Source organism: Gigantopelta aegis, chromosome 3 (genome assembly GCF_016097555.1).
Source record: "Gigantopelta aegis isolate Gae_Host chromosome 3, Gae_host_genome, whole genome shotgun sequence".
In the NCBI taxonomy this organism is placed as follows: domain Eukaryota; kingdom Metazoa; phylum Mollusca; class Gastropoda; order Neomphalida; family Peltospiridae; genus Gigantopelta; species Gigantopelta aegis.
In genome coordinates, this window is record NC_054701.1 from 84,841,608 (window position 1) to 84,868,147 (window position 26,540).

Genomic DNA, 26,540 nt, shown 5'->3' on the forward strand with positions numbered 1-26,540 from the left:
AATTGCTTCTCTTTTTCAGCCAACCTTTTTAAAAATTATTATTAATTATTCCTGATGAAAATTACTTTGATCGGCTTCTTTTTATTAGCCAACATAAATAAAATTCATATCTTTGATAATTCTTGTTTTAATTTTTGCATTTAAAGACTAAAACAAAATCCCAAACAGCTTAAGAGTGGCCTTAACTGCCTAAAATTCAATTCTGAAAGGACCCAAATAATATTGATACATTCACTCTACTTTAAGACAGAACAGTGCACCCTAAGTAGGTATTGTTTAACAACAGCACGCCTTACCTGAGTAAAAAAGAACGAGCAGCTTGAGATAGGCGTACTCTGCTTGCGTCACTTGCAGCTGCTGCATCGACACGATGTAGTCTTGAAGTCGAATGATGTGCTCTATGACTCCCTTAACTTTGTCTTGGTCAGATTTCTCTGAAAAATGGTTTAAAATAATGTGTAAATAACCATTTTCACATGGTTGTCAGCTTTTAACATTTTGATTTATCACAACTCATTTTTTTCACAATGGCCTCCAGACTATTACACACAGATATCATGAACACCTAGTCCAATGTTTCATACACTACCAAAAAAACCTCTAATTAATGCATTTTATGATTTTAGTTACCTCAATACACAGAAGCTATTTTCATGTTCCGTAAAGGTTCATATTATGGAAATATATTTCAGCACTGCTAGGATACCATGTAATTTGTATTATCAGGAGACGTAGATTTTTCTTTTTCTTCTTTCTTTTTTTAGAAGTAAAAAAGTACTACCTAAAATCAAGACTGCAAGTGTAAAACATGATCAGAAATAATTTATCCCACTGAATATGAACAGGTTAACCAATAAAGACTGATAATTCTACTGTTTCCATGGTTACCTTGAAGAAGACTTGACTGGAGATGATTTAATATGGCTGCGAGGATTGTGGGCAAACACATTGTTGTTGAACACTGTGACAGCCCAAGAGTGAAGAGTTCACTCCAACATGACCTCACCAGAGTCGTCTGCATTTCAGGACTGAAAACACAAACACAATCAACATTTCACGTCAATCAATAATTCATTAGCCAGTCAATCATTCACCATTCAATTATTCATTAGCCAACTTTTTACCAGGGAATCCTTCACCACAAAACGTTTTACCGGTCATCATTTACTGATTTCTTGCCAATCAATCCTCCACTAATCAACCTTTTACCAGACATCATTCACCGATTTCTTGTCAATCAATCATTTACTGACTTCTGACTAATCAATCATTCACTACTCAACTTTTTACCAGTGAATCCTTCACTACAAAACATTTTACTGGTCATCATTCACCGATTTCTTGCCAATCAATCATTCCCTGATTTCTGACTAATCAATCATTCACTCATCAACTTTTTACCAGTCAATCTAATACTGTTTCATCAGTGTATGATGAAAAATTTGCACAAAGTTCCACATGGATTTGGCACAAGACAGTATTACCTCAACATCTGGAATGCAGCAATAGACCGTGTCCAGTGCATGGAGAGAAAGAGAAGGCGTGAGGCACTCTCACAGATGTAGTGAACATTCAGATATGCTGGCATCGGAGCTGGCGTCGTCAAGTTGAACTGAAAGTTCGATTCCGTTAACAGTGGACCTGAAATGAAAAATTAATATACTAGAAATTATAATATGCATAAAGCTGCAAAAACTCTGCAAGTGGGGGAATCAACCAATATAAATAATGTTTATTTAAAGTTTTAAAATTTAATAAAATTTTAAAAATATTTATCTATTAGTTTGTGAAGACTGTCCCCGAGAATACTTATTCTAAGGTTGAGAACAATGCAATTCAAAATTTAATAAAAATTCATAAAATTCAAAATTTTCAAAATATCTCTTTATTAGTTTGTGAAGACTGCCCAAGGGAATCATTTTGTATCAAGTTTCAGAATTTTGCACATTGATTCAGATAAAAATATTTTCTACACTCAGATGTCAGTTACTAGCTTTGGTCTTCAACACGAAGGCTTGAATAAGTGCAGCTTAAAGTAATTTGCAACATCTCTTTAGAAAATATTTACAAAACAGACTGAGACAAGTGAAACACTGTCATCATTGTACATATGATGTGCCAATACACAAATTCTTACCATCGATATCAATAATAAAAGAGTTATCTGGTGAATCAGAGCTGACGTTCGAATCGTTCAAACTCGTTTCAGAAACTCCAGATTGATCAAAACTACTGCCAGTCTAAAAACAAAAAACAATGAGAATTAGGGCATGATAAAAATACAAAGCACAAGAGACAGACACAATAAGAGATTACATCAATAAGCCCATTTCTTTCAGTACTACATTGACATTTAAGCAAACGTACTCTGGTGACACTCCATAATTGACGTATGCATTCATATTCTTTAAATAAAAACATTACAATGGCAATTTGACACTGAAAGCTCTCCAGCGTTCAAAAAACAAAAAACGTTAGGCCCTAATTTATTTTGATGTAAGGACATCCAAAATGACGTCATTCGAGTTTGATGTTATTTCCATTCAAAAATACAACGCGCCACATATTCTTACGTCATTTGAATATCTAGTAATGGCTGACTGGAATTAAAGTTGTGTGTACAGTTTACAAAAACATGTTGTATGAAGCTTGAGATTATATGATAAAGAGGTTATTACCCTCGTGTATTTCGGTATCGTCAATATCATATATTAGGAATAAAAATAATGTATTATGCGAGCATAATACATTATTTTTATTCCTAATATATGATATTGACGATACCGAAATACACGAGGGTAATAACCTCTATGTATCTTAAAAATAAATTAATTTAAACATAAGAATAAGAAGAATAATAATAATAATGACAATGAATTTGCAAAAACAAAAACGTATAATAAAAAAAAAACCTAATCAGGGACTGACATCCATTTAAAACTAAAAGTCCTGTAACATGTTTAATGAGGCTTAATTTTATTGCATTTTCTTTTGCTGTAAAAGCATTAGGTTAACGTGACATTTATCAGTACTGTAAACCCACTCTACAAAGGTATCATGTATACCCTTGTGCTAACTGCAGGTACAATTAGGACTTATAATTTATAAGAAACTGATGTAAACGTGAAATTTTAACATTAAACGTTAATGCAAAAATTGACCGCCACTGCTGTTGGAAAAGTAGTACCTATATCTAGATTTTTTACTTCTTAAAGGCGAGACAAAAATGACATTGGACACAAAATCTACAGAACTTGTGTTTTTAAAAACAGAGGATTCCTGTGAATTTTTTATTAAGTAACAAAGACAGGAAATTTTTTTGGATAGAGCAATAGGAAATATTTTGTTTAGTATCGCATCAAGATTTGCTATGCAAAATTCAAAGAATGCTACACAATTCTAAAACATTAACTAATAATTACTAATCAACTAAAAGTGTTGCTAATCAAATTTTGAAAACAAAATGTTTCCTGGACTAAAATGCAGAATTCTTTTAAAATTGGAATGATTTTCATTTCATTTCATTTCAACTTATTTTCGTGCTTATATCCAATTAAGGTTCAAGCACATTGCTCTGGGCACACACCTCAGCTATCTGGGCTATCTGTCCATGCCAGTGGGTTAGTTGTTAGTTGTTAGTGAGAAAGAAGAGGATGTAGAGCCCTTAAGAACTCACTCTGGGTTGGAGCCGGTACCGAGCTGCGAACCATGTACCTACCAACCTGTAGTCCGATGGCTTAACCACTGTGCCACAGAGGATTTTCACTTCTGGAACAGCTTTACATACCTGCTGTGGTTGCACAGCTTTTGCTAGTGTATCGAAGGCTTTGGCAACGGAGTCTGAGCTTTCCACATCCTGGTCTCCATTTGACGGCGTCACAGGATTGCTGCACGGGTTGCTCTGGTCTCCATCGTTGTTGCCCATCGTTGCCAACGTCGTCACAACGTTGGCCAGGGTACTCAGATCTGACAAAAGAAACCAGCAATACTTTAAAGAACTGTAGGTCTCACAATTTCAAATTTTGTTGGAAACACATTTTCAGTTGACACATGTCTAACAAAAGAAATCAGCAATACTTTAAAGAACTGCAGGCCTCACAATTTCAATTTGTATTGGAAACACATTTTCAGTTTCTCGGAATTTGTCAGAAACTGTTTTTCAGCAATCATGGTAATGGTGCATTATGTTACATGATAATGGGTAACACGCTTTTGGTTCTGTGCTTTTGCAGACACTACCAGAAACCATAATTTTAGTGAAAGCCACACGTCTGAACTGGAAAGAGTGTGGATTTAAGCTGTCAGTGCCGAACTAAGTTGAAACGACACCATAACAGTACATGTACTTGTATGTACATAAACCAAAATGATGAATCCATTAGAATATACAAAGTTGTATCTCTTTACAAGACTCAGACCAGATAGTTTTTATGAAGCTATGACAGGATTATAAAATCAATGCTTAAAACATACATACATGTACAGAGAAACAATAACTGAAACTAGGAAGAAAATGTCAGACTCAAAATCCTGTATAAATTACAATATTAATATTCTTAAATCAAAAAGATATAAAGATTTAGTAACTGCTTATTTTATTATGTACATTTTGTCATCAAATCAATGTAAAACTAGCAAGATTAAATTCTACTCTTTTTATTAGTGCTACATGTAAGTAGACAGTAGCAACAGTGACAAATCAGCATTTATGATGTCATTTACCATAAATATACATAACAACGTTAGCAAACCTATATGGTCATTTCAGACTAAAATAGAAAAAAGGCTAATTAAAGAAATAATATCTTCAATGAGTATTGATTTGTTATTATCTGGGTAATATAAAGAAAAATTGTTTACACATTTTCAAACACATTTTTACAAAACTGCTAACACTATATTTTGTTAAGCACAAACTCCATACCTGTGTTGGCAGTCGTGACACTGGACATCTGCGATCCGAGGACCACCAGGCCCTGGTCAGTCTGAATGACTCGCTCCTGCAGGTTCGACAGTAGACTGGTTCCTGGCTTCACGTCTTCGGTGCTCACCTGAAAAACAGGCTGTTGTGCATCATCCTGCCAACCAGCCCCACAGTCGTCAGTGATATCGAATCTTTAAAAACATCCTCACAACACATATCGCAGAACTCTTTCACTGCCTTATCAATCATGCTCATCAATGGCAACAGAGAAATGATATTATGAATATTATGAATACTGTACAACACATTTAACAACAGATTTACAGGGCTTGAACGTAAGAATTTGTCTCCCATGGCAATTTTTAAAAGAATTGTCATGGGTGAAACAGTCCACCGATGGCAATTTTGAGCCTCCCTATGGCATTTTTTTTTAAAGTGACATTTGCAGCAAATAAACCTGAATGAAAGGCTACCTTGTTATATGTAGATATCTTTTAAATGTGCAAATGTTGAGAAGCTTTATCGACGGCACAAAAGTGCCATCGGTGACGCTCTCTACCTATGGCAATTTATATCTCAATGACGGCAATTGCTGTCGGTGCCGCCATTAAGTTCGAGCCCTGGATTTAGCCAATCCCCTCCCCCAAATGTCATAGCTTTACAAATCTTCTAGGTTTTAATCTCTAAAATTTTACTTGACTTTAGAGAAGTACCTGTAGGCGTTGATTGATATAAAATTTAAAAACCTAAAAAGTGTGGACTTCTAAAAAGACAAAAATCTGGCGTGTGTTAGCAGGAATTTCCCTGTCAGTTCAGTTGGTAGAGTGTTGGACTTTTCACAGAGAGTTAGTGGTTCACATCCCCTTAGTAGGATGTAGATGTAGGATGTCTGACAGATGAACAATAATCCAGCAAGAAGATGCAGATAATCTAACAACTATAAAAGTTAAAACATATAATTACCCTTCCTGCAAATGTCGGTATGGCTGCCGAAGGGCTGTTGAAGTCTTTACGGATGTAAATCCTCTGTGTCGACGTCGCCACTGTAGCCGCCATCTTTTCTTTCTGATCAGAGGGTTTTCTTTCTTGCTGAACAGCTACACACAAACCAGAAACTAGAGTCAATAAAAGAAACTTCATTCGTCTTGGCTTTTGTACACTACAGTCCTTACTTTGAACAGACCAGAAGCCAAAACTGCTCGTCTCTTAGCAACCTTGATATCACACTAGGCTACCCAATACAGACTTAAACATCCGAAGAAATCAACTAACAAAATTACGAACAAAATTCAGTTGTTTTTTCCTTCAAAATCAGCCACAGTACAAATGAACATATACTAGTCAATGGTTTGCTGCAACTTAAATCATTATTGTCTATTTTCTTCAACAAAAAACAAAACATGGGGAAATGAAAAACAAGCAAAAGGAAGATATTAAAGCTTTTTAACGAAAAAAAGTTAGTGACATGATTTTACGAGTCACAGTAAACAATATCTTTTTATGGATGGTATATAAAGAACTTGCCCAAACTCAACTCAGGTTTTTGAAAGTTCATTTTTGGAATTTGTTTTAAAATATAAACTCAATGAAACAGTATTTCCTCTGCTATACAATTTTTTTTCATATAAAAAACAAAGAAGAAATTAAACACGAAGTCAAATGTTATTAATATTTCTCTTTGGATATTTGTATCCTGACTTTAAAATTGTTATCAGAATGTGGAAAATTTTGAAGAAAAACATGTTTTGCAAAACAAAACAAAACAAAAATTTAATTTAAACTTTTTATCAAAAATAAATAAACAAATAGTGTATTAAGTTTTTTCTTTCCCCCCCCCCCCCCCCCCACTTAAATTGAAGTAACAATCAAAACAATTTTTTTTTAAATTTCATCTACATGTATATACATGTACACTGTATGTTCATAAAAAACAAGAAAGGTTACTGAAATTTAATACACTGTCGGATATCAAGAAATAAATGAAAGTAACCATTTTTTTTGAAAGGGCACAGAACATGATTGCATATCATTTTTATATTTTTATATTTTAAAGAAGGAAAACATTATTTCCAAGCAGTTTTGACTTGTGTGTCATAATTTTTATAGTGATTCTCTTTTATCGATTATTTGGGATTTTTTTATATAACTTGATATTACTTCAATTTAACACAAGTATAAACAAGTATAAACAAGTAAAAACAACTTTTAAAAATGAAAAGATTTAAAGGAAACACTGTAACAGCCAAGATGTTATTATAAGGAAGAACAAGTCCGTCATTAAAACACAAATATTTTGTTTGTAGTGTACAAAAAGCCATAATTGACCATCTTACCATTAAAACCTGTTCCTACTGGGTAATCTTCATATTTCGGGGATTTATCGATGAATGCTAAAACAGGAAACAACAGCTGAATGTCACTTTCTAGCGAGACATGCATGAGGTTACAAATCAATGGGTGCCTCACTCCTTCTCCTGACTGGCCAGTGCCGCAATTACTCGCCATCCATACATGGGCGTGGCCAACTACCGTACATGTATGTGAGAATGATTGCGAAGCCAACAAGAGATCGGTCTATTAGAAAACACACTTAACACCCATAACAACAAAAGCAAATACATGCAAGGACACATCTAGGTTATCTGAGGTGGTGAGGAAAGAATTATAAAAAAGGTATCTTTTGAACTCCCAAGATCTACTTTCATTACAGGAATTCACTAGAATCTTGCAGGAACATGTACACGTACTGGCCTATGCAAATTGAAAATTTGTATAACCTATCTATTGGTTGAAAATTTGCATAACATATTTATGAATTGAAAATTTGCATAATCTATTATGGTTTAAGCAAAAATCAATTTATGTAACTAATTTCCTTTTGCATAAACTGTTGTGGCATTACTTCCATGTAAATGATGTCCTAATTTAATGCACAAATAAAAAATATGATATGCAAAATTAAGATTTGGTTGTTCTCACAATTTTCAGTAGCCTGATGTATCACTTGATTCATGTACATATCAGGAGACATATTTTAAAATCTTAGGTACCATAGTTTAACTGCATGTACATTTTAATGACAGTATTTCCAGTTGATACTGTAATCATAAGCAAAACCAAATCAATAATGAAGAGTTTGTATAAGTGTACTTTATATGCGTACATGTATGTACTTGCTAAATGAACATTTAATGGATAACCACATAACCTATTGGTGGTTCAGGTAAATTTAAAAGATGTGTAACTGACACATAAAAAGAACAACAGTTTGCAGTGATGTACTGTGCCTTGCATGTATTATTCAATCAAAGTGGATCAAATTTATGCATTTAAATTACCGGAATCTGTACTGAAATTACATTACTACAAACTGACACATACATTACAGATGTTGGTCAGTAGTTGGAGAAAAAAATTAAGACTGCATTGCATGTAGACTATATATATACTGAACAAAATAAGAAACTTTGCTTGAACATAACTTGATGAAAACAAACCAGGGGAATAATTGTTATATATGTGTTTAAAGAGTGTTCCATGATGCATCGTTTGGTGCAAAAATCATGGCCATAGGTTAACAGAAACTGGGAGAAATTTTGACCAAGTGTGGTAGGGGTTAAAAATAAAAACACCCACTTAATAACTGGTATGACCACCTCTTGAATTGAACACTGCAGTGCATCGCAGGCGCATAGAATTGATTAAAGTGTTGATTTCTGCCTGTGGAATATTGTTCCATTCCTGAATGAGCGCTTGACGAAATTCGTTGACGTTAGCAGGTGGGTTGGGACGACGCCTCAATCGTCTGTCCAGACTATCCCATGCATGCTCGATGGGGTTGAGATCAGGACTTTTAGTGGGCCAGTCATCAATGAAATCAATGTTATTTGTCCCAAGAAAATTTACAGTGTCTCTAGCTGTATGAGAGGTGGCAAATTCATGCTGAAAAATCGAGATGTTGGCGTTGTTATGGAACAGAGGAATGACGTGATGAGCGAGAATGTCATCACACTAACGTTGAGCATTTAAATTGCCATCAATGACGACTAGTGGTGAACGATAACCATGGGCAATGGCTGCCCAGACCATGACAGAACCCCCACCCCCGAAACGATCTCGTTCAAGAACACAACAGTCAGCATAGCGTTCATTTCTCCAACGGTAGACGCCATCACCACGTTGTAAAGAAAATCGGGATTCATCCGAAAAAAGAACGGTATTCCAGCCAGGGTTCGTACACCTTGGGCTGTTAAAATTTCCATAACTTTTCCAAAACTTTCCATAGCCCACAAATCCAAATTTCCAAAACCATTTCCAAGCAAACTCAATCACAACAAAGTGGTTTTTTGCAGTTTTTAGACATGTTTGTCAGAGTTAAAACTTTTGCCTTGACTAAGCTGTGTGGTATACATGCAGGATTACTAGTAATAAAAAAATTAATGTAATTTATTTTGGCGTTTTAAAATGCAGTTTTATTCTTGGGAGTGGACATGACACTTTCCGGGCATTTTAAATGTAGTCAATAGGTACAATGGTCATTCAAATCATAGATACATCAAACTCGCGGCAAACTCGTGATGATCTGTGCAAGCGCAAGCACAGATAGCCTGAGTTAATCTTTCGGGATCAGGCTAAAATGGAACCTCTACCAAAACGGAACCATTTTCGTTGGCTAGGCTATAACGGCATCTCACTCGTGATGATCTGCGCAAGCGCAAGCACAGATAGCCTGAGTTAATCTTTCGGGATCAGGCTAAAATGGAACCACTACCAAAACGGAACCATTTTCGTTGGCTAGGCTATAACGGCATCTCACTCGTGACGATCTGCGCAAGCGCAAGCACAGATAGCCTGAGTTAATCTTTCGGGATCAGGCTAAAACGTAGCCCGAGTACTCTGACTGTAAGAGAGCTAGACGGACATTTGGACATAAATACGCTCTCATTACAGTCAGAGACTAAGCTATGTATTTTTTTGGCAATTCCCGACAACCAAAAAGTTGGCAAAGATTTCCGCTCTAATACCACAACAATCCTATGTTTGACGTCAAATAACTTTACATCGATCATTTTCGAGTTAACTGATCCACATATCCACATATTAATCACTAATACACATACTACAGAAAGAAAGCACAGCACCGACAGCACCCACATTCAGCTACGCTTCATGACACTCCGTCGCAAGAATTACAAAGCTCGGTGACCTATTTCGTGACGTAGATCACGTGATCACCCACTGGGCGATTCCGCCTTGTGCAACAGTTACAGGGGCCGTCTCATACCAAGCGACGTTACAACATGGAAGAGTTGGCTAATGGTTTCCTCTCTAACACAGTGATAAAATTACCAAATATTTGACATCCAATAGCCGATGATTGATGAATCAATGTGCTGTAGTGGTGTCGTTACACAAAAACTTTTTTTGGTGATTGTCGGGCACTTGTCGTTTTGAGACGGCCCCTGGAAGACGGAATGGCTGAGTGGGCGATCATGTGACGCATCGTCACGATATAGGTCGGCGAACTTAGAATTCTGCTGTCCGGAGTTTGCCGAAGCTTAGCTGAATGTGGGTGCTGTCGGGTTTCTTTCTGTAGTGTGTGTATTAGTGATTAATATCTGAATTTCTTTTAATCAATCAACTCCGATGTAAAGGTATTTGACGTCAAACATAGGATTGTTGTGGTATTAGAGCGGAAATCTTTGCCAACTTTTTGGTTGTCGGGAATTGCCAAAAAATTACATAGCTTGGTCTCTGACTGTAATGAGAGCGTATTTATGTTCAAATGTCCATCTAGCTCTCTTACAGTCAGAGTACTCAGGCTAGCTAAAACTGAACCACTACCAAAACGGAACCATTTTCGTTGGCTAGGCTATAACGGCACCTCATTATATTGGCTAAAACAGGGCGTTGGGTCGGGGCTAAATATTGGTGAAACAAACCAGTTTTTCATACATTTTATTTACGGCAAGGACATAATTTTCCATAACTTTTCCATAGCCAAGGTAACAAAACCTGATTTTCCAAAACTTTTAAGGTCCTGGAAAACACTGTGACGAATTTCCAAAACTTTCCAAGACTTTCCAAAACGCGTACGAACCCTGTCCAGCGTCGCCGTATCCAACGAGTGTGTACACGTGCCCAATTAAGACGATTTAGACGATGACGTTGCGTTAAACGCATCCGATGTAAGGACGTCGTGCATGTAAACCGTTCTCCCGCAGACGATTACAAACAGTTTGCCCACTGATTCGGTTATTGTGAAGCCCACGTGTGTTAGCAGAAGTAGCAGTGGCAGTTTAGAATCGATTGCGCAAATGCGTGTTCATGATATAGCGGTCTTGACCACACGTTGTAACGCGGACGTCCACGACGTGGAAAGTCGTTGGTGCTTCCTGTCGTTCCTGGCGCATAGAATTGACTAAAGTGTTGATTTCTGCCTGTGGAATATTGTTCCATTCCTGAATGAGCGCTTGACGAAGTTCGTTGACGTTAGCGGGTGGGTTGGGACGACGCCTCAATCGTCTGTCCAGACTATCCCAGACATGCTCGATGGGGTTGAGACTTTTAGCGGGCCAGTCATCAATGAAATCAATGTTATTTACCCTAAGAAAATTTACAGTGTCTCTAGCTGTATGAGAGGTGGCATTATCATGCTGAAAAATCGAGATGTTGGCGTTGTTATGGAATAGGAATGACATGATGAGCGAGAATGTCATCGCGGTAACGTTGAGCATTTAAATTGCCATCAATGACGACTAGTGGTGAACGATAACCATGGGCAACGGCTGCCCAGACCATGACACAACCCCCACCCCCGAAACGATCTTGTTCAAGAACACAACAGTTAGCATAGCGTTCATTTCTCCTACGGTAGACGCGCACCCTGCCATCACCACGTTGTAAAGAAAATCTGGATTCATCCGAAAAAAGAATGGTATTCCAGCGTCGCCGTATCCAACGAGTGTGTACACGTGCCCAATTAAGATGATTTAGACAATGACGTTGCGTTAAAACACATCCGACGTAAGGACGTCGTGCATGTAAACTGTTCTCCCGCAGACGATTACAAACAGTTTGCCCACTGATTCGGTTATTGTGAAGCCCAGGTGTGTTAGCAGCAGTAGCAGTGGCAGTTTGGAATCGATTGCGCAAATGCGTGTTCATGATATAGCGGTCTTGACCACGTGTTGTAACACGCGGACATCCTCGAGGTGGCAAGTCGTTGGGGCTTCCTGTCGTTAGAAATCTTACGCGAAGATTTCGTATCACTCGACTAGAACTCACAACATGCCTTGCAACGTCTTCTGTCGACATGCCAGCATCAAGCATGCCAATCGCCCGTTCGCGTAAATTATTGGGTATTCTTGGCATACTAAAAATGCTACAATGTAAAAAACTTTAATTTGTTTACAAATTTTGAAGTGTTTTCGTTCACTTGACAACAATGTCAGTAAGACAAGTAAAAACAATTGACCGAATACTACACGGGACATGTCGAACCATGCATGCATGTGCAAATTGAATTTCACGTTGTCGACGATTAACAGTGCAAAAATAATCGATAAAATTCATGAATCCTGATAATACAGCTCAAGGCTAATACTACCTATATAATTTCATTACACAATGAATTCTTTAACACAACAAATACTATATGTACAAATCGGAAGTTTCTTTTTTTGTTCAGTATATATATATATATATGTGCATCCATGCCTGTAATGTCCGAGCAAGGGTTTCATTAAACATTCATTTATTCTACCATATCCAGAACGTAGGTACCATTCTCAACTTGATTGATGCTCATCAGAATCTACAGGTAACTAACTGCTGGTCGCAAGTCATGTTGACACCTGCAGAAAGTTGTGTTGCGGATTTTTAAAAACTCTAATACTAAATTAAAGTACTTCTTCAATACTAGTTACTCTAAAAGCCAAAATGCACTAGACAATATTATTTTACATGACAATAATCATTAGTGTAAAGAGGGCGCAATATAATGAGTATACTAATGTATACTGGGTATACGGCTGTCCATGATATATTCAAAGTTTCAAACATATTCACAAACTAAAATGATTCCACACATAAACTGCGAACAACATCTTAAGACAAGGAACAAACAAAACATGAATAGACAGGTTGATAAAGAATTCACAGACACGAAGCATAGAAATCTTCCTTACACAAAACTAGTTAGGAATCGATTTAGTCTTAATACTAGAGAGAGATTTAAATAGTTCCTCTGGTGTCATGGAAAATAATGCCTTATTGACTCTCAAGAAAGTGATAATCAATTTATATGCAATGTTAATTCCTCTTTGACAGTCTTCTGTTTAAAATCTACATTTTGTGCTAACGTACTACCACTCAAGCAGACTGTTGTGTTTGACAGCTTCAACAAATGAAAATCTGAGATACATAAATGTGTAACTTTATTTAAAATGTAACTCAGCAGTAAAGTGCTCACAGTCGGTGTAGGATCAAACCCATCTGTGACTGGTATATCAGAGTCTGTGGTATGTACTATCCTGTCTATGGGATGGAGTATATAATAGATCCCATGCTACTATTAGAAAAATGTAGCAGTTGTGCTCTCTAAGACTATTATGTTAAAATTACTGAATGTTTGACATCCAATAGCCGATGATTAATACATCAATGGGCTCTAGTGGTGTCATTAAACAAAACAAACTAACTTTATTTCAAATTATTTTTTAAATGTAATAAAGATGGCTGTATAAAATGTTTTACTTTATGGCAGAATATTTATCTGTAACACGTTTGATATTAAAACATTTATTTATGTGGTATGATACTAGATGTGCAAATAAAGACACCCAAAACTTAGGAACACAGTATGTTACTTATTCTTGGTAATATACAGTTGAATCCACTTATTTGCATTCACAATGTATACTGGTTTATAATTCCTTAAAAACATTCAATTACTGTCAAATACGCTGTATTGAGAATGGCCAACAGGCAACATAAGCCAATATATATATGTATGCATGTTTTGATGATGAGTAAAGAAACAATAGAAGCCCAAATAAAATTCCATACAAACATTATATACATGTAAGGATGAGAACAGAATATTTCTTAAAGCAATGCTACAAGCAACACAAAATGTCAATTGGATCTGAATATGGAAAAAACAACAAAAAAACTACAGAAAACAAAAATAAAAATAGCTTTCTGCCAACAAAAATGAAACAGTAGAATTGTTGGATAAAAATTTAATAAAAAAAAACAAAAAAACTACAATATCACTAAGAACAACCCAGTGACAATGTGACTGATTTGGTTGAAAATATTTCATACGGTCGACCTCTGGCAACCAAATTTCAAGATAGCTTTTGCCAGCAAAAACAAAATAGTAGAATTGTTGGATAAAAAGAAGAAAAAACACACACAAAAAGACGTCACTAAGAACAGCCCTCTACAATGTGACCAATTTGGTTGTAAATATTTCATACGGTCGACCTCTGGCAACCAAATTTCAAGATAGCTTTTGCCAGCAAAAACAAAATAGTAGAATTGTTGGATAAAAAGAAGAAAAAACACACACAAAAAGATGTCACTAAGAACAGCCCTCTACAATGTGACCAATTTGGTTGTAAATATTTCATACGGTCGACCTCTGGCAACCAAATTTCAAGATAGCTTTTGCCAGCAAAAACAAAATAGTAGAATTGTTGGATAAAAAGAAGAAAAAACACACACAAAAAGACATCACTAAGAACAGCCCTCTACAATGTGACCAATTTGGTTGTAAATATTTCATACAGTCGACCTCTGGCAACCAAATTTCAAGATAGCTTTTGCCAGCAAAAACAAAATAGTAGAATTATTGGATAAAAAGAAGAAAAAACACACACAAAAAGACGTCACTAAGAACAGCCCTCTACAATGTGACCAATTTGGTTGTAAATATTTCATACAGTCGACCTCTGGCAACCAAATTTCAAGATAGCTTTTGCCAGCATAAACAAAATAGTAGAATTGTTGGATAAAAAGAAGAAAAAACACACACAAAAAGACGTCACTAAGAACAGCCCTCTACAATGTGACCAATTTGGTTGTAAATATTTCATACAGTCGACCTCTGGCAACCAAATTTCAAGATAGCTTTTGCCAGCAAAAACAAAATAGTAGAATTGTTGGATAAAAAGAAGAAAAAACACACACAAAAAGAAGAAAAAACACACACAAAAAGACGTCACTAAGAACAGCCCTCTACAATGTGACCAAATTGGCAGTAAATATTTCATACGGCTTAGCCATGATGATCGAACCAAAGTTAATATAAACTTATCAGTGACTGTTGTCATTTATCGACTCTGGTCAAATTGGCATAAGTTTGTTTTACAAACTACTACTTTAACTTTGCCACTCATAAAATGCTGTAATAATGACCTACTAATGGCACATGGCTTGGAATCGAGGTTTCCTTTGGCTAAATCTACATCATCAGTATTTGTACTTAATGTGCAAAAAATGTCACAGCCACTTTCATTCATTTCTAATATCTGTTCAGTTTGCTATACTATCTCAATTACATACAAGTATGAATATTTTTACAAATATTAGCATGTTTGTTTTATATAAAGATGTAATCCCTCTGAGCCCTCTATATGTATAGCTCAGCATACATGTATGTGTACTGAATTCAGTTGATGCCAAGGCTGTAAATGTGTTCAGTTGTTTAGTTAACAGTATTGATTTTAAAAGATGTACATTGGTTTCCAGATTTCTAATTTTGTGGTTGAGCTATTTTTCAAATAGAAATAAAAACGATTCCCAACATGTAGGGGATAAGAGAACAAAACTTAATACTGCATGCCGCATCTTCGCCAAAAAACAAGCACTTCTATTTGCACTACTGCCGAATCATCCATTAAAGTAAGAGGAGGAATGGCTTCGATACTCCAACAGGCTAAGATATGACAGCATGAAGAGTTGACATGTGTTGTTTGTGCAAAAAAATATATATATTTGTGTAAAAACAGACTTTATTACAAGGTATACATGTAGTAGTTTTAAACATGTCAATGCTAATAACATTCAATATCACCATATCTGGACTCATTTCAGGAGCAGGTAACTGGTCAAAAAATTTGCTACTGGAATTTTTTAAAAGTAGATATGTACCTGTACGTTATAATGTAGGGAAGACATGCCTTTACTAAACCAGATGTCACCTTCACACTGGAAAATGGTAACATTGAAGGCAGCATAGAAGCTATGGATCAGGTGATTTATTTTGTTTGCGGTGATTGTGGTAAGATGGTGGGTACTGACAATAGAAAATTGTAATTATCAAGAGTAAGGAAACACAATGTTTTTTCTTTTTTGGGTGAAAATAGCCTGAGCCAGGTTAACAGGGAAACTCTTCACTGAATGGTTTTAGGATTTGACCTGCGAAATAAAACTAAAGTGAAGGAAATTGGATTTGCTAGTTGACAATTGCACTGCCTATTTTGACAATTGCACTGCCTATTTTAAGTATTTACGAACAGTCAAGGTAGAACATGTCAAAACTGATGTTCCTTCTAAAACTACGTTGTTGATTCAACCATGTGAACAATACTGATGGGATGAAAAACAGCACTGCTAATGACCTTGAAAAATGAACTGACTTTACTTCATGTGACAGATATGTTGGAGGGACAAGTGGGAAAATGTGACATTAGAAGTTTGTTTTCTTTAACAACACCACTAGAGCACATTGATTTATTAATCACAGGCTATTGGATGTCAAACATTTGGTAATTTTGACATATATAGTCTTAGATAGGAAACCCGCTACATTTTTCCATTAGTAGTAAGGGATCTTTTATATGCACTATCCCACAGCCTTTGATATATCAGTCGTGGTGCACTGGCCGGAACAAGAAATAGCCCAATGGTCCGACCGACGGGGATTGATCCCAAACCAAGCAAGCACTTTACCAGTGGACTACGTCCCACCTGTGACATTAGACACAATTGTCAACTGCTTAATGAATGGTAGAATTTATATTGCCAACACTGAGGAAAACAAAGGTGACTGAACTAAACAACCAACCACTGGTAGGTGTGAGCACTAGTCGATAATTTTGACCAACATGATGCCACCTTGGACCAAGCCATAGGATTTCAAATTTCATGGGAAACACTTTTTGGGTTCCGTGCCCTGAGATCATGGGAACCCATCGGAAGCTGTTTTTAGGTTCCATGAAAACAAGTTATGGGAACCCATTTCTTATACCATAATGCAATGGATTGTCAAAATGCTATGCAGGTTGGGTAATATGTTCGAATCTTGCCAACTGACTTATTATTTTAAATGACAACAAATAAAGGTTCCAATCCAGCTAACTGACTGTCCTTGAATAAACTAAATGTGGAGATTCATCATTGTCAATTATTATATATGTTAATAAGTTTAATGATGCCCAGTAGATCTGAAAATCACCAAGTCCCCAACTGGCCGTTTGCACCATCACTGAGTCACGGCAAGTGCTGAACGCAAGATACATCGATCTGTTTGCATTACGGCCAGTTCTGGGCTGAAAAAGTTGAGTCCGCCAAAGCTACGTTTTGAAACTCAATATTTTCGACACAGTCGCGCCCCTTCCCCTCCCCTCCCCTCCACATTACATTACGCATTCTGTTCTGACTGACAGCTACATAAATATAACAGTTTACGTCATTTTTGCCCTTAATGAAAAGACAGGAAATAGTGGAGCTTATTCGATTGTCACCTTCAGTACTCATGTGCGTGTGTGACATCGGCAATAAATTTGTCGACTTCAGTGACAGTAATAAAAGGTTAATTATTTTTATCTAATAATATTTGAATTAAAATCCTACTTTAGGTCCCTAAATTTAACAGCGACACTACAAATAATTAGCGCCAGTGATTTTGGTTCAAATGTGCAATTTACATATGGATCAATTATTTATATATATATGTGTGTACACGGGTACAATGTAGGCTCATACCTATTATTATCTACATCATCGAAACTGGAATGGACTCATGTGTGGAAGTGGATGCGTTTGCACGTGTACAATAGGAAGAAGGATGTCGAAAATCACAACTTTTTTTGTATCGTACTAAATGAATGGCCCCTTAAAAAAAATTATTTGGGCAATTTCATACTTTGGGCACTCTATATCTAACAGATATCAGATCATTATCAACTGCATCGACTTCGACTCCAAAACCGCCACTGTATGGCCATTTTAAAAAAGTTTTCAAAGAAACGGATTCAGACTTTTTCTTCTTTGGAGCAGAGGTCATGATATCAATATTACAATTTTTGGTCGGGTTTGATTTGAGCGCGGTGTCAAACTCTGATTCGGGTTTACTCGAACACTGAGAAATATGGCGAACACTAAAATCCGAATAGGGTGTCGTGATTGTGTGGAAAACTATCTCCAGTAGTTTTATATGAGAAACATTATTTGTATATATAGATAAATATTTTAATTTTTTTAATCGACATAATAATCATGGGAAACGAAATTTCGGTTCTGTGGTTTTGCCGACATGCTACCAGTAACGACCATTACTGTGAAATCTGATGGCCTGTCATCAAACACTAACTGACGATGAAATTCGTTTCATTATCCACAGAAATTCTCTAGATACATGTCTGAGATATATCCGATGGCAGTGATGAAACACGATGCCAATTACATTGCACCAGTAACAGCTGTGGTATGTGCTATCCTGTCTCATGTCAGCAGGTATCTGAAAACTGGGAGAACAATTGTTTCGTTCATGTGCTGCACATTAAATTTACAATATCATTTATATGGCCATCGCAGGTTATGCAAAATGGAAATGGGCTACCTCAATTTGTTTTTGTATAACCAGTAAATGGTTTTCATTTCTTAGAGCCCTGGTTAGAAGAATATGCCACTATTTCACTGGAAAAAAAGAATTGTGTTGACATTCACAGTTTTTACAATATGGAAGACCAGTAAAATAAAAGAGTTTATCAACTAGATCTTACACTGTTACAGTGTTAGCTATCTGAAAGAATTTGACTGATCTAAAACATGTAAGTTGATTCAACTGTTATATTACTTAATAACTAAATTTTCTTTGCGTCTATACACCTTACGGCAATCTGATTGGTCCAGAGGTGCTTACTTTTTTTCGTTCATATCTCGATGAACCGAAAAAATTTAAGCTATGCCTACTACCCCCCCCCCCCCCCCAACTACTATTGTGCAACAAGCCAGATTATTCTGGCAATCATATTTAGATATTTTGAAGAAAACACATGTGAAAGCTACAAAAAAATTATACGATAAATTAATGGAAAATGCTATAGCAGAGTAGACATGTAGATATATACGCATTGATTTTTTTTTAAAACACACCCAAAAACCCCAACCTCTTCGCTAATCATGACATGAGACTCAGTTGGTGGTCAAAGAAATCATGTTGGAAATTTCACTTCTGTAACTTACTTGTAAGCGATGTTCTATAGCTGTTGGCGAAAATTATACGGTTCCACCAACAGCATAAATGTTAGACACGTTCTCTTCGTTTCATAAAATATAAACTAAACACGAATAGGACAATTCCTTCCAATATAACTAAATGATCCGTAAAAATGCACAGCAGCTAGAGGAAATGACGTCATTTACAAAAAAATCACCTGATTCAAATGATAGTGAATGAACGTTCGCATTCTTACGCGACATAAGTATCAATGAAGTTTACACAAACAATACTACAGGCGTATTTAAAGCTAAACAAAATAAATTCAGTTATGTATTTTTAAAGTATGCATATAAATTTAATTATAAGATTTGACCGCAAATATTTTTTGGTTCATGCAAGTATTGCAAAAATTATTGCGGTCAATTCTTAATTACAATTACTTTTCAGTTTATGCAACTTGAATGAACTGAAAAACAACACCAATATGCACACTGTATGAAAAAAGATTCCATTCAACCACTCAGACGGTGTGGACAAAATAACTGCAAATATGTGGATTCAACTGTAGTATATTCTACACTCTTAATAAAACTTGGTAATACACAGAACACTCACAACTACTTTAATCTTCATAAGACCAGGGACTACAGCACACGTACATATCTTCATAATACAAAACAAAAAACCCACAAGACTCTGTAAGTGACTCTAGTTTTAACGAGAAGGAATAAATACTTAATGAAAAGGAATAAATACTAAACGAAAAGGAATAAATACATAACGAGAAGGAATAAAGACTTACACTCAGATCGCATACCAACATTGAGACACTTCTGGAGTCGACAGTACTGACAGCGGTTACGGTGCAACTTGGTCACAGGACAGTCCTTGTTTCCTCGACACGCATACCCCAGCTGTTTTCTAATACTGCGCTTGAAAAAACCTTTACAGCCCTCGCAGCTTATTGCACCATAATGGCGACCTGCAAGAAGAAAATCACAAAAGTTAAAAAGTTTGTTTTGTTTAATGACACCACTAGAGCACATTTGATTTATTAATCATCATATATTTCTTTGTCAAACATTTGGTAATTTTGACGTATAGTTCTAGAGGAAACCAGGTACATATTTTTCCATTAGTAGCAAGGGATCTTTTATATATGCACCACCCCAAAGACAGGATAGCACATGCCACAGACTTTGATATACCAGTTGTGGTGCACTAGCTTAGATGAGAAATAGCTCAATGGGCCCACAGATGGGAATCAATCTTAGACTGACTGTGCATCAATCAAACAGCACTCCTGAGGGAAAGAAAAAGAAGAAGATTCCAGTGGTTAATCTAACTTGTTTTGTTTTTTAGAAAATACAAAATTATATAAAAATTATACCATCCTTAGGCTTAAATGTTATGATCAAACTAACACTGTTGAGGCTATGGTTTTTAAAAATATAGTATTCTACAAATTGATCTACTGAAGCAAACAAATCATAATTAGTCTGTTGTATCTTGGGCAGACACAAAAATGAGATAAACATCTTTTCTGTATGAGCTTCAATAATGACAGTCATAACAGGTGTATGTAAAATGTGGCCTGCACAAAGATTTCCTTTAATGTGCAATAATGCGTAAAAAGAAGGTCACAGTGATCTACATGTAGTTATGGTACATGATATACAGTCATCACAAGATGTACTTGCATACAAGGTTTGATGATCCTATGTGAACTGATAAGGAAGATATGGAAAAAAATTAATATTAAAAAATGTCCCGAACACGAAATCAACTCACCTGATGCCCGATCGCCACACACACAACACGGCTCGTACTTCTGTTATAGTTTAAATACTGACAGAATAAACACAGGTCAACTCACCTGATGCCCGATCGCCACAAACACAACACGGCTTTGTACTTCTGTTATAGTTTAAATACTGACAGAATAAACACAGGTCAACTCACCTGATGCCCGATCGCCACAAACACAACACGGCTCGTACTTCTGTTATAGTTTAAATACTGACAGAATAAACACAGGTCAACTCACCTGATGCCCGATCACTACACACTCAACACGGCTCGTACTTCTGTTATAGTTTAAATACTGACAGAATAAACACAGGTCAATTCACCTGATGCCCGATCGCCACACACAACACAGCTCGTACTTCTGTTACAGTTTAAATACTGACAGAATAAACACAGGTCAATTCACTGGATGCCCGATCGCCACACACAACACGGCTCGTACTTCTGTTACAGTTTAAATACTGACAGAATAAACACAGGTCAACTCACCTGATGCCCGATCGCCACACACACAACACGGCTCGTACTTCTGTTATAGTTTAAATACTGACAGAATAAACACAGGTCAACTCACCTGATGCCTGATCGCCACACACACAACAAGGCTCGTACTTCTGTTACAGTTTAAATACTATTTAAACTAACAGAATAAACACAGGTCAATTCACCTGATGCCTGATCGCCACACACACAACACGGCTCGTACTTCTGTTATAGTTTAAATAATGACAGAATAAACCCAGGTCAACTCACCTGATGCCCAATCGCCACACATACAACACAACTCGTATTTCTGTTATAGTTTAAATATTGACAGAATAAACACAGGTCAACTCACCGGATGCCCGATCACCACACACACAACACGGCTCGTACTTCTGTTATAGTTTAAATACTGACAGAATAAACACAGGTCAACTCACTGGATGCCCGATCGCCACACACACAACACGGCTCGTACTTCAGTTATAGTTTAAATACTGACAGAATAAACAGGTCAACTCACCTGATGCCCAATCGCCACACACACAACATGGCTCGTACTTCTGGTATAGTTTAAATACTGACAGAATAAACACAGGTCAACTCACCTGATGCCCGATCGCCACACACACAACACGGCTCATACTTCAGTTATAGTTTAAATACTGACAGAATAAACAGGTCAACTCACCTGATGCCCGATCGCCACACACACAACACGGCTCGTACTTCTGTTATAGTTTAAATACTGACAGAATAAACACAGGTCAACTCACCTGATGCCCGATCGCCACAAACACAACACGGCTCATACTTCAGTTATAGTTTAAATACTGACAGAATAAACAGGTCAACTCACCTGATGCCCGATCGCCACACACACAACACGGCTCGTACTTCTGTTATAGTTTAAATACTGACAGAATAAACACAGGTCAACTCACCTGATGCCCGATCGCCACACACACAACACGGCTCATACTTCAGTTATAGTTTAAATACTGACAGAATAAACAGGTCAACTCACCTGATGCCCAATTGCCACACACACAACATGGCTCGTACTTCTGGTATAGTTTAAATACTGACAGAATAAACACAGGTCAACTCACCTGATGCCCGATCGCCACACACAACACGGCTCATACTTCAGTTATAGTTTAAATACTGACAGAATAAACAGGTCAATTCACCTGATGCCCGATCGCCACACACACAACACGGCTCATGCTTCTGTTAAAGTTTAAATACTGACAGAATAAACACAGGTCAACTCACCTGATGCCCGATTGCCACACACACAACACGGCTCATACTTCAGTTATAGTTTAAATACTGACAGAATAAACAGGTCAACTCACCTGATGCCCAATCGCCACACACACAACATGGCTCGTACTTCTGGTATAGTTTAAATACTGACAGAATAAACACAGGTCAACTCACCTGATGCCCGATCGCCACACACACAACACGGCTTGTACTTCTGTTATAGTTTAAATACTGACAGAATAAACACAGGTCAACTCACCTGATGCCCGATCGCCACACACACAACACGGCTTGTACTTCTGTTATAGTTTAAATACTGACAGAATAAACACAGGTCAACTCACCTGATGCCCGATCGCCACACACACAACACGGCTTGTACTTCTGTTATAGTTTAAATACTGACAGAATAAACACAGGTCAACTCACCTGATGCCCGATCGCCACACACACAACATGGCTCATACTTCTGTTCAAACTGCTGTTTCTGGGTCATCTTCTCGCGCACCGCCTGTTGTTCCTCTCTCAGTCGCTCTAATCGCTGAGCGTGCTGCAGTTCCTAAAACAAGAAACACACACTGTCATATTGTTATCACACACATACACAAAGTATCTATCACCAGTGGCTTTTGGAGAGGGGGGGAAATACCAACCCAAGAGATCGATCATCTTGTGATGGCAATATAGTAGAAATAATAACAAAGTAAATAATCAATTAAATCATAAAAATTCTGTGGGCCGTGTTGTGAATCAATTTTGTGACAGCTCTGAGGTTGTACTACTGACTGCCGTCACAAGTTTTGAGGGCTGTACAAGCAAGACATGTTGAATTTCAGACAAAATGGTTGTCTCTAGATTATTTTCGACAGTTACCATAGGCATCCAAATTTATGGAAATTAACATTTCCTGTAGTGTAAGCAAAAATCATAGAACTGAAAGTCTACTACCCATTATCATGTAACATAATCCACCATTATAATAAATACTGAAAAACAAGAATCCGAAAACCCGTTTCCAAGAAAGCCACATACTTTTTATTCTTAAAATTATACATCTCATTGCATTTTGCACAGATCTATAGCCGACCGGCCTCGGTGGCGTCGTGGCAGGCCATCGGTCTACAGGCTGGTAGGTACTGGGTTCGGATCCCAGTCGAGGCATGGGATTTTTAATCCAGATACCGACTCCAAACCCTGAGTGAGTGCTCCGCAAGGCTCACTGGGTAGGTGTAAACCACTTGCACCGACCAGTGATCCATAACTGGTTCAACAAAGGCCATGGTTTGTGCTATCCTGCCTGTGGGAAGCGCAAATAAAAGATCCCTTGCTGCCTGTCGTAAAAAAGAGTAGCCTATGTGGCGACAGCGGGTTTCCTCTAAAAACAGTGTCAGAATGACCATATGTTTGACGTCCAATAGCCGATGATAAGATTAAAAATCAATGTGCTCTAGTGGCGTCGTTAAATAAAACAAACTTTACTTTTTAGATCTATAGCCAACTAATTTTTTTCGAACTGTCTCTTACATTTAAAGATACTGAACACCATGAAATTCAAACTGCCCATAGCCAACAACTTTTTCATTCATACTTAGGATGAACTGTAAACTTAACTAAAATAACATGGTCTTGGCAACTACCACACCCACCTTGAGTTTTGCAGCCCAGTCCACCGATGACAAAGCGGCTGCAGGAACCTGCACCACCTGGGCTCCAGACATCGTCCCTTCCTTCAGTCTCGCGGCCAGATCCGCAGGTGCTATCGTCGACACAATAACTTGTGTACCGTTCGGAGTCACTGTTGTCGTAGGCTACAGAAAAATGGAATATGTTAACAAATAGAAATGACATGGAGTGTGTTTAACAATGAATTAAGTACGAAACTAGTAAGAAAGCAAAACACCTATTATTATTAATATCAGGGACACAAGAATACCATTGAAGAAACTGTTCACATACAAATGACAACACATTTTACTGCATACAAATGTTGACCCGAACCACCCCCCCCCCCCCCCCCCACAAAATCATTTCAGTTTTTTTAATTTTTGACATTTCATACACAATTTGGTGATATTTTATGCTCATCTAGATTTAGCACTGATATAATAATGACAAACAGTCTATAAAATAGATCAATTTACCTGTGGTGCTATGGAAACGGGTATCGTCAGGTTGCCAGGAGCCAAGGCCAGAGTGGAGAGTGGAATTCCGCTGCTAACAGATGAACCCGAGGCTGCTGACATGGCAGGAGCCACGATGTGAATGATACTCTCCCCTTGGGTGGTGACGCCCCCCTCCATGGCGATGAGTGTGCCCTCGGCAGTCGTTTCCGACGAGCTGGCACTGGTTGGCTGAACTTCCTCCATGGAAGCCATGGGCTGGTCGTGTTACCTGAATATACAAGTTTTTACACAGTGACATGTACAGGAATGGTCAGAAGTTTATAAGAGTTTACAAAAAAACCCAGACCTTGCTTTTTACGGTGCACGGGTGCGATCGTGCTCGTACAGTGTGAAAAACAGCGCACGTTACACTCAACGGTGCACGTAAAATAGATGGGTATATTTATTTCTACAATTTACAAAAATCAACAGTTTTCATAGCTCATTTAGCTGATAGGAAGGTCCTTTTATTAAAACAATAAAAATTTAAAACATTGCAGTGGCTTCCATGCAGTCGTTAAATTGGCATTTCTCTTTGTTGAGCAAATCAGGGAAATACTGGTTTAATAGACAATTTTGTAGACGTACCAGTCATAATCCGATCAGACCTACAATGCCTATTTTATTTATTTTGGAGAGTGATTTTCTCACTCGCCTTAGCATATTGAGGTGTGCAATTTTCCACTCACCTATAATTTTCAAAAACCAAGGACTGAAAAACATAAATTATTTCTTTGTGTAGATAATTTAGCAGGTTAAAACTTTGACTTCCAGTGATTAATAAATCAATGTGCCCCACTGATATCAAACAGAGGAAACCTGCTTAATTTTTCCATTAGGACTAGCAGCAAGGGATCCTTTTCATGCACATTCCCACAGACAGGACAGCACATGTCACAGTCTTTGATATGTATACCAGTTGTGGGTCACTTGTTAAAACTGACTAGGTATGTACATCTATCTGTACATACAGTATGTACTGATTTCAATGATATTTGCAATTTATACTTCACTGAATGTTTTGCAATAAATGTAAATGTTTAGCTTAAACCATCATCAAAACTTTTAATTGTGCAGGTAAATTCACATTCAAATGCAGCACTGAGAAATTACTAAAAAAAATTAAATGTATCTTATATTAGTAACGAATATCACAATAAACACTCTCCTCCTCTTTGCAATAATCCTTTGAACCCCTGCAACCACACCACAATTACATTATCTACAAGAGTCGAAGATCTAGTACAGACCAAGTACTTCAAAGACAAATTACATTATTCAATCATGTCACATCTATAAAAGTGTAAATTACAGAAAAACATGTTGGTGGACTGTGTAGACATTTATTGATCAGCACAGTAAAAGGTGGTAGGCATGATGAATGTACACACATGGCAGAGTCAAAGACTTGTAAAGCGAACAGGTCAAACTGATG

General features: G+C 37.1%; 1 protein-coding gene across 5 annotated transcripts in view; it reads right to left on the bottom strand.

Moving 5' to 3' along the window:
- The window catches only part of LOC121369218 (orphan steroid hormone receptor 2-like), a 42,476-nt gene that overhangs the window by 7,437 nt on the left and 8,499 nt on the right, over window positions 1–26,540 (bottom strand). Inside the window, exons 2-13 of one of the 5 annotated variants that reach the window (XM_041494152.1) lie at window positions 25,085–25,334; window positions 24,590–24,751; window positions 23,373–23,502; window positions 20,182–20,361; window positions 7,258–7,314; window positions 5,888–6,021; window positions 4,925–5,078; window positions 3,788–3,966; window positions 2,138–2,240; window positions 1,485–1,641; window positions 889–1,028; window positions 297–434 (exon numbers count right to left, since the gene is read on the bottom strand). In XM_041494152.1, the coding sequence (XP_041350086.1) occupies window positions 297–434; window positions 889–1,028; window positions 1,485–1,641; window positions 2,138–2,240; window positions 3,788–3,966; window positions 4,925–5,078; window positions 5,888–6,021; window positions 7,258–7,314; window positions 20,182–20,361; window positions 23,373–23,502; window positions 24,590–24,751; window positions 25,085–25,318 (1,768 nt within the window). In that variant the 5' untranslated portion in view covers window positions 25,319–25,334. Of the gene's footprint in view, window positions 1–296; window positions 435–888; window positions 1,029–1,484; window positions 1,642–2,137; window positions 2,241–3,787; window positions 3,967–4,924; window positions 5,079–5,887; window positions 6,040–7,257; window positions 7,315–20,181; window positions 20,362–23,372; window positions 23,503–24,589; window positions 24,752–25,084; window positions 25,335–26,540 lie in introns of all 5 variants that reach the window. The other 4 variants (XM_041494153.1, XM_041494151.1, XM_041494155.1 and 1 more) reach the window with 4 other exon arrangements.